The 12,976-nt window shown below is 36.3% G+C and overlaps 1 protein-coding gene across 1 annotated transcript in view; it reads left to right on the top strand.

The window, feature by feature from the left end:
• The window catches only part of MYO1H (myosin IH), a 372,029-nt gene extending 359,587 nt beyond the window's left edge, over positions 1-12,442 (top strand). Inside the window, 2 exon segments of the mRNA XM_053702119.1 lie at positions 10,837-10,933; positions 12,275-12,442. Coding sequence (XP_053558094.1) covers positions 10,837-10,933; positions 12,275-12,298 — 121 coding nt within the window. The 3' untranslated portion in view covers positions 12,299-12,442.
• The last annotated feature ends 534 nt before the right edge of the window (positions 12,443-12,976 follow it).

Here is a 12,976-nt window from a genome sequence, read left to right as displayed (position 1 = left end):
ATTTATTACCCTGGAAAGAAAGGGAAAGCAAAGTTGACTTGAAGACATATCAGCATTCCAAGTTTTAAGCCATAAAGCTCTTCTAGCTAAAATAGCTAGAGACATATACCTGACATCAACTCTAATGATATCAAAGATGGCATCACAAATAAAATTATTAGCATGTTGAAGAAGATTAACAATGCTATGAGAATTATGATCTGTTACTTGTTGCGCTAAAGCTTCTAACCAAAAAGTTGAAGCTGCAGCAACATCCGCTAAAGATATAGCAGGTCTAAGAAGATTACCTGAACATAAGTAAGCTTTTCTTAGAAAGGATTCAATTTTCCTATCTAAAGGATCCTTAAAGGAAGTACTATCTGCCGTAGGAATAGTAGTACGCTTTAGCAAGAGTAGAGAACAGCCCCATCAACCTTAGGGATTTTGTCCCAAAACTCTAATCTGTCAGATGGCACAGGATATAATTGCTTAAAACGTTTAGAAGGAGTAAATGAATTACCCAAATTATTCCATTCCCTGGAAATTACTTCAGAAATAGCATCAGGGACAGGAAAAACTTCTGGAATAACTACAGGAGATTTAAAAACCTTATTTAAACGTTTAGATTTAGTATCAAGAGGACCAGAATCCTCTATTTCTAATGCAATTAAGACTTCTTTAAGTAAAGAACGAATAAATTCCATTTTGAATAAATATGAAGATTTATCAGCATCAACCTCTGAGACAGAATCCTCTGAACCAGAGGAACCATTATCAGAATCAGAATGATGATGTTCATTTAAAAATTCATCTGAAAAATGAGAAGTTTTAAAAGACCTTTTACGTTTACTAGAAGGAGAATAACAGACATAGCCTTCTTAATGGATTTAGAAACAAAATCTCTTATGTTATCAGGAACACTCTGAATTAGATGTTGATGGAACAGCAACAGGTAATGTAACATTACTAAAGGAAATATTATCTGCATTAACAAGTTTGTCATGACATTCATTACAAACAACAGCTGGAGGAACAGATACCAAAAGTTTACAGCAGATACACTTAGCTTTGGTAGATCCAGCACAGGCAGCGATTTTCCTGTAGTATCTTCTGACTCAGATGCAACGTGAGACATCTTGCAATATGTAAGAGAAAAAACAACATATAAAGCAAAATTTATCAAATTCCTTAAATGACAGTTTCAGGAATGGGAAAAAAATGCCAAAGAACAAGCTTCTAGCAACCAGAAGCAATGAAAAATGAGACTTAAATAATGTGGAGACAAAAGCGACGCCCATATTTTTTGGCGCCAAATAAGACGCCCACATTATTTGGCGCCTAAATGCTTTTGGCGCCAAAAATGACGCCACATCCGGAACGCCGACATTTTTGGCGCAAAATAACGTCAAAAATGACGCAACTTCCGGCGACACGTATGACGCCGGAAACGGAAAAGAATTTTTGCGCCAAAAAAGTCCGCGCCAAGAATGACGCAATAAAATGAAGCATTTTCAGCCCCCGCGAGCCTAACAGCCCACAGGGAAAAAAAGTCAAATTTTAGAGGTAAGAAAAAATTGATTAATTCAAATGCATTATCCCAAATATGAAACTGACTGTCTGAAATAAGGAAAGTTGAACATTCTGAGTCAAGGCAAATAAATGTTTGAATACATATATTTAGAACTTTATAAAAAAGTGCCCAACCATAGCTTAGAGTGTCACAGAAAATAAGACTTACTTACCCCAGGACACTCATCTACATGTTTGTAGAAAGCCAAACCAGTACTGAAACGAGAATCAGTAGAGGTAATGGTATATATAAGAGTATATCGTCGATCTGAAAAGGGAGGTAAGAGATGAATCTCTACGACCGATAACAGAGAACCTATGAAATAGACCCCGTAGAAGGAGATCACTGCATTCAATAGGCAATACTCTCCTCACATCCCTCTGACATTCACTGCACGCTGAGAGGAAAACCGGGCTCCAACTTGCTGCGGAGCGCATATCAACGTAGAATCTAGCACAAACTTACTTCACCACCTCCATCGGAGGCAAAGTTTGTAAAACTGATTTGTGGGTGTGGTGAGGGGTGTATTTATAGGCATTTTAAGGTTTGGGAAACTTTGCCCCTCCTGGTAGGAATGTATATCCCATACGTCACTAGCTCATGGACTCTTGCTAATTACATGAAAGAAATATCTTTTCATTACCATCTGAAATAGTCAAACAAGTGGTGCTTCCCCACTTTCAGTGGTCTGTCTCCCCCTCTGCCCCTATATACTGGAAGGGGGGGGGGGTCAGACTATAAAATCCAGTGTTATATGGGAGTTAAGGTTTACGAATAGCGTTAGTAAAAAAAAAAAAAAATCTGGGGGGGGGGGGGTTCTTGACACCATGCCAAAAAACAATTTTGCTACAATTATTAAGTTATTGGAGGACTTCGGGTATTTCTCTGGCTATAGAATAAAACACACAAAAACATAATTTATATGAGAACTTACCTGATAAATTAATTTCTTTCATATTGGCAAGAGTCCATGAGCTAGTGAAGCATGAGATATACAATCCTACCAGGAGAGGCAAAGTTTCCCAAACCTCAAAATGCCTATAAATAAACCCCTCACCACACCCACAATTCAGTTTATTGGAGGCTTTTCATTACCATCTGAAATAGTCAAACAAGTGGTGCTTCCCCACTTTCAGTGGTCTGTCTCCCCCTCTGCCCCTATATACTGGAAGAGGGGGGGGTCAGACTATAAAATCCAGTGTTATATGGGAGTTAAGGTTTACGAATAGCGTTAGTAAAAAAAAAAAAAAAATCTGGGGGGGGGGGTTCTTGACACCATGCCAAAAAACAATTTTGCTACAATTATTAAGTTATTGGAGGACTTTGGGTATTTCTCTGGCTATAGAATAAAACACACAAAAACATAATTTATGTAAGAACTTACCTGATAAATTAATTTCTTTCATATTGGCAAGAGTCCATGAGCTAGTGAAGCATGAGATATACAATCCTACCAGGAGAGGCAAAGTTTCCCAAACCTCAAAATGCCTATAAATACACCCCTCACCACACCCACAATTCAGTTTAACCAATAGCCAAATAGTGGGGTGATAAAGAAAGGAGTAAAAAGAATCAACAAAGGAATTTGGAAATAATTGTGCTTTATACAAAAAAATCTTAACCACCATAAAAAGGGTGGGCCTCATGGACTCTTGCCAACATGTAAGAAATTAATTTATCAGGTAAGTTCTTACATAAATTATGTTTTCTTTCATGTAATTGGCAAGAGTCCATAAGCTAGTGACGTATGGGATAGCAATACCCAAGAAGTGGAACTCCACGCAAGAGTCACTAGAGAGGGAGGGATAAAAATAAAAACAGCCATTTTCCGCTGAAAAAAATTAATCACAACCCAAAACATAAGTTCCGTCTCATAATTGAAAAGAAAAAACTTAAATCAGAAACAAAAGAATCAAACTGAAACAGCTGCCTGAAGAACTTTTCTACCAAAAACTGCTTCCGAAGAAGCAAATACATCAAAATGATAGACTTTAGTAAATGTATGCAAAGAAGACCAAGTTGCAGCTTTGCAAATCTGATCAACTGAAGTTTCATTCTTAAAAGCCTAGGAAGTGGAGAATGATCTGGTAGAATGAGCTGTAATTCTGAGGCAGGGTTTGACCCGACTCCAAATAAGCTTGATGAATCAAAAGCTTTAACCATGAAGCCAAGGAAACGGCAGAAGCCTTCTGACCTTTCCTGGAACCAGAAAAGCTAACAAATAGACTGGAAGTCTTCCTGAAAACTTTAGTAGCTTCAACATAATATTTCAGAGCTCTCACCACATCCAAAGAATGTAAAGATCTCTCCAAAAAATTCTTAGGATTAGGACACAAAGAAGGGACAACAATTTCTCTATTAATGTTGTCAGAATTCACAACTTTAGGTAAGAATTTAAATGAAGTCTGCAAAAGTGCCTTATCCCGATGAAAAATCAGAAAAGGAGATTCACAAGAGAGAGCAGATAATTCAGAAACTCTTCTAGCAGAAGAGATGGCCAAAAGGAACAACACTTTCCAAGAAAGTAGTTTAATGTCCAAAGAATGCATAGGCTCAAATGGAGGAGCCTGTAAAGCCTTCAAAACCAAATTAAGACTCCAAGGAGGAGAGATTGATTTAATGACAGGCTTGATACGAACCAAAGCCTGTACAAAACAGTGAATATCAGGAAGCTTAGCAATTTTTCTGTGGAATAAAACAGAAAGAGCCGAGATTTGTCCTTTCAAGGAACTTACAGACAAACCTTTATCCAAACCATACTGAAGAAACTGTAAAATTCTAGAAATTCTAAAAGAATGCCAAGAAAATTTATGAGAACACCATAAAATGTAAGTCTTCCAAACTCGATAATAAATTTTTCTAGAAACAGATTTACGAGCTTGTAACATAGTATTAAGCACAGAGTCAGAAAAACCTCTATGACTAAGCACTAAGCGTTCATTTTCCATACCTTCAAATTTAATGATTTGAGATCCTGATGGAAAAACGGACCTTGAGATAAAAGGTCTGGCCTTAGTGGAAGTGGCCAAGGTTGGCAACTGGACATCCGGACAAGATCCACATACCAAAACCTGTGAGGCCATGCTGGAGCCACCAACAGCACAAACGATTGCTCCATGATGATCTTGGAGATCACTCTTAGCAGAAGAACTAGAGGTGGGAAAATATAAGCAGGATGATAACACCAAGGAAGTGTCAACGCATCCACTGGTTCCGCCTGAAGATCCCTGGACCTGGACAGGTACCTGGGAAGTTTCTTGTTTAGATGAGATGCCATCAGATCTATTTCTGGACACATCTGAACAACTTGAGAAAACACCTCTGGGTGGAGAGACCACTCCCCTGGATGTAAAGTTTGATGACTGAGGTAATCCGCTTCCCAATTGTCTATACCTGGGATATGAACCGCAGAAATTAGACAGGAGCTGGATTCTGCCCAAACAAGTATCTGAGATACTTCTTTCATAGCTTGAGAACTGTGAGTCCCACCCTAATGATTGACATAAGCCACAGTTGTGATATTGTCTGTCTGAAAACAAATGAACGGTTCTCTCTTCAATAGAGGCCAAAACTGAAGAGCCCTGAGAATCGCACAGAGTTCCAAAATATTTATTGGTAATCTTGCCTCTTGAGATTCCCTTGTGCTGTCAGAGATCCCCAAACAGCCTCCCAACCTGAAAGACTTGCATCTGTTGTGATTACAGTCCAGGTTGGATGAACGAAAGAGGCCCCTAGAATCATAGTCAGAGAGAGTCGAACATTGGAATTTAAGAATATTAATTGTGATATCCTTGTATAATCCCTGCACCATTGGTTCAGCATACAAAGCTGGAGAGGTCTCATATGAAAACGAGCAAAGGGGATCGCATCCGATGCTGCAGTCATGAGACCTAAAACTTCCATGCACATAGCCACTGAAGGAATGATTGAGACTGAAGGTTCCAACAAGCTGAAACATTTTAATCATCTCTTGTCTGTCAGGGACAGAGTCATGGAAACTGAATCTATCTGGAAACCTAAAAAGGTAACCCTTGTCTGAGGAATCAAAAAACTTTGTGGTAAATTGATCCTCCAACCATGTCTTTGAAGAAACAACACTAGTTGATTTGTGCGAGATTCTGCAGAACGTAAAGACTGAGCAAGTACCAAGATATCGTCCAAATAAGGAAACACTGCAATACTCCACTCTCTGATTACAGAGAGTAGGGCACCGAGAACCTTGGAAAAGATTATTGGAGCTGTCGCTAGGCCAAAAGGAAGAGCAACAAATTGGTAATGCTTGTCTAGAAAAGAGAACTCAAGAACTGATAGTGATCTGGATGAATCGAAATATGAAGATATGCATTCTGTAAGTCTATTGTGGACATATAGTGCCCATGCTGAACAAAAGGCAGAATAGTCCTTATAGTCACCATTTTGAAAGTTGGTACTCTTACATATCGATTCAAAATCTTTAGATCCAAAACTGGTCTGAATGAATTTTCTTTCTTTGGGACAATGAATAGATTTGAATAAAACCCCAGACCCTGTTCCTGAAACGGAACTGGCATTATTACCCTTGATAACTCCAGGTCTGAAACACACTTCAGGAAAGCCTAAACCTGTACTGGGTTTGCTGGAATGCGTGAGAGAAAAAATCTTCTCACAGACGGTCTTACTCTGAATCCTATTCTGTACCCCTGAGAGACAATACTCTGAATCCATTGATTTTGGACCGAATTGATCCAAACATCTTTGAAAAATCGTAAACTGCCCCCCACCAGCTGAGCTGGAATGAGGGTTGCACCTTCATGCGGACTTGGGGGCTGGCTTTGATCTCTTAAATGGATTGGACTTATTCCAATTTGAGGAAGGCTTCCAATTGGAAACAGATTCCTTGGGGGAAGGATTAGATTTCTGTTCCTTATTTTGTTGAAAGGAACAAAAACGGTTAGAAGCTTTAGATTTACCCTTAGGTCTTTTATCCTGAGGCAAAAAAAATCCCTTCCCCCCAGTGACAGTTGAAATTATTGAATCCAACTGAGAACCAAATAACTTATTACCTTGGAAAGAAAGAGATAGCAATCTGGACTTAGAAGTCATGTCAGCATTCAAGATTTAAGCTACAAAGCTCTTCTAGCTAAATAGCTAAAGACATAGATTTAACATCAATTTTGATGAAATCAAAAATAGCATCACAGATAAAATGATTAGCATGTTGGAGTAGCGAACAATTGCTAGACAAATCAGAATCCAATTCATGTTGCGCTAAATGTTCAACCAAAAAGTTGATGCAGCTGCCAACATCAGCCAAAGAATATCAGACCTGAAAAGATGACCAGCATATAAATATGCTTTCCTAGAATAAGAGTCAAATTTTCTATCTAAAGGATCTTTAAAAGAAGTACTATCTCTGTAGGAATAGTAGTACGTTTAGCAAGAGTAGAGATAGCCCCATCAACTTTCGGGATCTTTTCCAAAACTCTAAAGAAATTGCTGGAAAGGGTACAATTTTTTAAACCTTGAAGAAGAACAAAAGAAGTACCAGGCCTATTCCATTCCTTAGAAATCATATCAGAAATAGCATCAGGAACTGGAAAAAAACAGGAGGTTTATAAACAGCATTTAAACGTTTACCTAGTTTTAATATCAAGAGAACTAGTTCCTCCATATCCAATGTAATCAACACTTCTTTTAAAAAAGAATGAATATACTCCAATTTAAACAAATAAGAAGATTTATCCAGTGTTAATATCTTGAGCAGGATCTTCTGAACCAGGTAGATCCTCATCATAGAAGGATAATTCTTGTATGTTGTCGGTCATTTGAAATTTCATCAACTTTATGAGAAGTTTTAAAAGACCTTTTACGTTTATCAGAAGGCGGAATTGGCATATAGCAGCCTTCTGTATAGAATAAGAAATAATTCTTTTAAATTTACAGGTATATCTTGTGCATTAGATGTTGAGGGAACAGCAACAGTAATGATACTACTACATGATGGATACATTTTCTGCATGTAAAAGTTTATCATGACAACTATTACAAACCACAACTGGAGATATAACCTCCACAAGTTTACAACATATGCACTTAGCTTTGGTCAGAACCGTTAGTCTGGCAGCAAAGTTCCAACCGTGATTTCTGAGACATCTGCAAATGTAAAGAGAAAAAACAACATATAAAGCAAAAATCTATCAATTTCTTCCTTATATGGCAGTTTCACGGAATGGGAAAAAATGCAAACAGCAAAGCCCTCTGACATAGAGAAAAGGCAAGAGGCATAAAGGAAATGGGGCCTTAATAATTAACTTATTTGGTGCCAAGTATGACGCACTGGCCACAAACAGAAAACTATTTTTTGGCGCCAAAAACGTCCGCGAAATGACACACTCGCGTCACAGAAGACGCACCTTGATGAAGGACTCTTAGTTTGATGCCGGAAGATGATCCAAAATTGCTGTCAATGAATTTAACTTTGCGGCAAAAAAATCTCGCGCCAAGAATGACGCAATAAACTTAAGCATTTTTGCGCCCTCAGCTGAGCCTAATTCTGCCAGCAAATTTAAAAGATAGTCAATTTGAAAAAGACTACACCCCAGGTAAGAAAATACATTTTTTCCTAAAAAACATTTCCCAGATATGAAACTGACAGTCTGCAAAAGGAAATATACTGAAAACCCTGAATCATGGCAAATATAAGTAGAATACATAAATTTAGAACTTTATCAAATACATAAAGTGCCAAACCATAGCTGAGAGTGTCTTAAGTAAATAAAAACATACTTATCAAAGACACCCATCCACATATAGCAGATAGCCAAACCAGTACTGAAACGGTTATCAGTAGAGTTAATGGAATATGAGAGTATATCGTCGATCTGAAAAGGGAGGTAGGAAATGAATCTCTACGACCGATAACAGAGAACCTAAGAAATAGATCTCCCGTGATGAAAACCATAGAATTCAATAGGTGATACTCCCTTCACATCCCTCTGACATTCACTGTACTCTGAGAGGAATCGGGCTTCAAAATGCTGAGAAGCGCATATCAACGTAGAAATCTTAGCAGAAACTTACTTCACCACCTTCCATAGGAGGCAAAGTTGTAAAACTGAATTGTGGGTGTGGTGAGGGGTGTATTTATAGACATTTTGAGGTTTTGGAAACTTTGCACCTCCTGGTAGAATTGTATATCCCATACGTCACTAGCTCATGGCCAATTACATGAAAGAAATCAGAAATTTTGTGGATTAATAAAAAAAAAAAAAGGGTTCAGATAAAAATAATTTGCTTGGAGTAGTAGGTGATTGGTTTAAATAAACATGAAACCCAAACTATTTCTTTCATAAGAGAATAACAACAGTCATATGTGCAGCCACCAATCAGCAGCTAGCTCCCTGTAATGCATTTCTGCTCCTGAGCCTACCTAGGTATTGTTGACTGAGAAGCAATGCACCACAGGGAGCTAGCTGAATACATCAGGTAAGCTAATGACAACATATACGTGCAGCCACCAATTAGCAGCTAGCTAGTTCATTAATGCTCCTGAGCCTGCCTAAGTATGATTTTCATCAAAGAATACAAAGAGAATGAAGCAAATTAGATAATAGAACTAAATTGTAAAGTTGTTTAAAATTACATGCTCTATCTGAATCATGGAAGATAATGTTTTTGTATCTGGGAGAGTTATCACTTCCAAATTTAGAATATTATAATCTAAGATGCTTTGGGGAAATTGTAGCTGATTGGTTAACAAAGAACAGTTATTGAACCTCGATATATTTGGAAAACAATATGATCTAGCTATATTCAGTCAAAGTCATTACACATATACCACATGGACAACTGTCCACTAAAAAAACTTTACAATGATTGCATGGCAAAAATGTGTAAAAGATGAAATGGTAAATATACTATTTCAAATCATCTTCCTATTGTTAGAAATCCTGATTAGTTACATTTTTGGGTGAAAATTGGATAATTTCATATTGGAATAAAATCGTAATAATTCAAGAGTCACTGGGTCTAATGAATAATTTGGTTCAAAAAGGGAATATTTTACAAATATTTCAAGTTCTAGAAAAAACTATAAAGAAAACTATAAGTAAAATAGAAAAATATGTCATCTTCTTGGAGTGAGTCTCATATACACCTTTTACAGTGAGTATATATAATTCTCCTTGGCATATCTCCAGATGGAGAAAGGTATAGAACATTTTTTGTAAAAAAAAACGTACACTAGATTATGCTAACCTTTTATATTGCTTCTACGAGTGCTCAACAATTTATAAAATAAAAAAAAAAGATAAAAAGTAAGCTTCTGAATAATGATAATGTATAATGGTGTATAAGGAATAATGGTGAATAATGAGAATGTTCAGTTTAATCCAGAAGATAATTTTTCCTTATGGATGCTAAAATCATTGGTAATAAAGCAAAGCTAATAAATATAGTTATTTTAGTGGCCAAGAAATTAATTTTTAAAAGCTGGAAATCTAAATGAGAGCCAAGATACAAAATAATTAGTAAAGTTATATTATTATATGATATCAGAACAACTTGATACACAAATGAGTAGTGTAAAAATATTACATAATTTATACTAAATTGGGGGGGGAGGGTATATCTTAAAACCCTTGATCATGACATCCAAATGCTAGCTAGTGAGAGGAGGATAATTTGATGATGCTTGTTTATTCCACTCCCCCCACACACACGTTATGCCTAATGCAGGATAGCATGAGATATTTTTCTTTGATAAAAAGATCCATAATATAAATTTATGTGAGATTATTTAATTTTATATGTTTGTTTTTGTTTGTCATTGTTGGATCTTGATCTTGTCTACTTTCTTTTTTTTATTTAAAACATTAAAAATAGTGTGTAAACAAGGTTGAATAGAAACCATTTTAGATTGTTATGTTAACATCCTATATTCTACCAAGTCTTGTTTTCATATTCACTTTTATTACCTGTTTTATGTCTTTCTCTAATTGTCCTCAGCAGTAGAGATATATAAGGGGAAACCTAGGTTTCTACATGACAAATCCCATTACTTTAGTTTCTACTTTATAAATACTAAACCTTTACACTTATATCTTCAATAGTGAAAAAACTAATATAATTTGAAAAATATATCTACATCATATTCACAAGCTAATTTTCGCTTTGAATGGATCATTATATCTCACATTTATTTTCAATTTAATATCCCTTTAAGAATCACAGACACTCATAATAGCACAATACCAATTATTCTATTGTCATTTAAGTATGTGACGCCACATTCTTTTTCTTCCTGTCAGCGCTGTATACCACTTCCAGGGAAAAGATTGGAGAGTTGATTTTACATCAGGGACAGAATCCCAAGTGTACAAAGCTAAGAACGGGCACCTGACAGTGGTAAGTCAGATTTTACACCACCTATAATCTTTATTAAAATATACATTTGTCTTTAGCTTGTGAGGATTGTGGATTACATAAAGATGACTTCAAACAGCATAAAGGTTGCTTAGCCTAGCTACACAATCTTTTCAAGTGTTCCCCAGACATTATTTGATTCTTGGGGGTAGATTTATCAAGCAGCGAATGCTGCTTTCTACGCCGAAAGTTTAGAAGCAGAAGTCGTAAAACCGCTGCTCCTCAACTTGTCTGCCACCTTTTTTTTTTTTAATTGACACCCACTGCTAGCGGCCGATTGACTGCAAATGTGCAGGGGATGGCATTGCACAAGCATTTCACAAGATGCATTTAGCAATGTTGGATAAATCTACCTATTGGTCTTATTTTGCTTAATAGTAAAGGGTTATTTGTTATCTACCTATAAAAGAATAGTGAAAGGCATTTATTAAGACTATATAGAAAACATCAGGGTTGTTTGTAGTCCAATATAACAGTTTCTGTAAGGACAAAGGTTTTATTTTGCAATAATATAGGCTATTTCTCCTCTGTAAAAGGCAAATTGAGTTAAGAGACTGTACCCGAGTTGCACTGGCCTGTTAAGGGAGGATTTTTTTTTAGCTGTTTTTAATTCTCAGTTAAGGGTCTCTATATTTTATGCAAATTACCCGGGGGTCACCCTAAGAGTACAAAGGGGAAATCAGATGTGCACTCCTTGTTCACGTGCTTAGAGAGATACAACTGCACCTCACTGATGAGGTCCAGAGAGGCTGAAATATAAACCTGGGGTTCTCTCATTCAGAGGACTGCCTGTTATTTTAAGACTGGGCTAGCTTTTCAGCAGGATCAGACTGATATATTTACAGGATTTCCACCTCTGTGGAAGCCATAGTTAGCTAAAAAAAAATGGAACTTGCCTATTGAACAAGCAGGATTTTTATTTTTGTTGTTTATTCTGTTTTATGGTTCTCTATATTTTCTCTTTTACTTCCATTTGCTTTTTCATACAGCTTAAAGGTATGTTCTAGTGTAAAAATAAAATGTTCTGAGTACTTACATATACTGTATATCAATCATTGGCTGTGTCTAGCTCGGACAGCACAGAATTGCTCTGGGTATGATACTTAGACGTGACTAACCAATTAAAAATAATTAAACATAATAAGATTAAAAAAAATAAAATACAGTAATGGAACTTTTTTATACTAGAATTTAAGTAGTTTATAACATATAATTTAACACAGTGTTCTTTGTTATTTCTATCTCTGCACTCGCTTCCTATGGCCTTATATGTGTGCATATATTTGTTTAATTTTAACTAAATTATATGTTCCCGTTTTGCAGGTGTCACCCAGGATAAAATCCTAACCATCAGTTCCTTATGATTAAAAAATTGAAAAAGGACGACAAATACCTCAAACATAACAACAAGAGGAATTTTCACAAATTTACCTGGGATTATTGCAGCAACTAGGACTCAAGAAGGAAAAAAATGTATATATCCAGGGTTATTGAAATATATGGAAACTATTTCACTCCACGGGAATGATATCATCAGTTGTTTGACTTTTGACTTCACTGTGAAGAACCTTGAAACAGGAAATGAACAGAATTGCAATGTTTAACTGGAGAAAACTAGATTGCCATTCTTTATCCCAGCGCCACAGTAAACTTCAGAGTAACTCAAAAGTATTGTCTCCTCAATAAACATGAACCATTTTGTTGTTAAGAAGTCCAAGTAAAAAGTGAAACATTGAGTCTGTTCACACGTGGACAAAACAAAAATAATGATAAAAATGCGCTATACCTCAAAATAATGTTAAAAATGTTTGCAATAAGTTTGCAGATATGTCCTTTTTGTTAATATAAAAATTGCAAATTGCAATGTTTCAATTTGATCGGATGGTAAAAAGAAACAGTACCTCTGATGGAAGGTAAAACCAATACAACTTCCTGTGCTCAGGGATATTTGGCAATGTTATTACAAATGATTCCAAGATGATTCCAAATGATTAGTTTCTGGGATCCCTTTGGTTCCAGGGAAAA

The sequence above is a fragment of the Bombina bombina genome, chromosome 2 (assembly GCF_027579735.1).
Source record: "Bombina bombina isolate aBomBom1 chromosome 2, aBomBom1.pri, whole genome shotgun sequence".
NCBI classification, from domain to species: domain Eukaryota; kingdom Metazoa; phylum Chordata; class Amphibia; order Anura; family Bombinatoridae; genus Bombina; species Bombina bombina.
The sequence above is the reverse complement of the archived record's forward strand: the minus strand, read 5'-3'. Positions and strand labels throughout refer to the sequence as shown.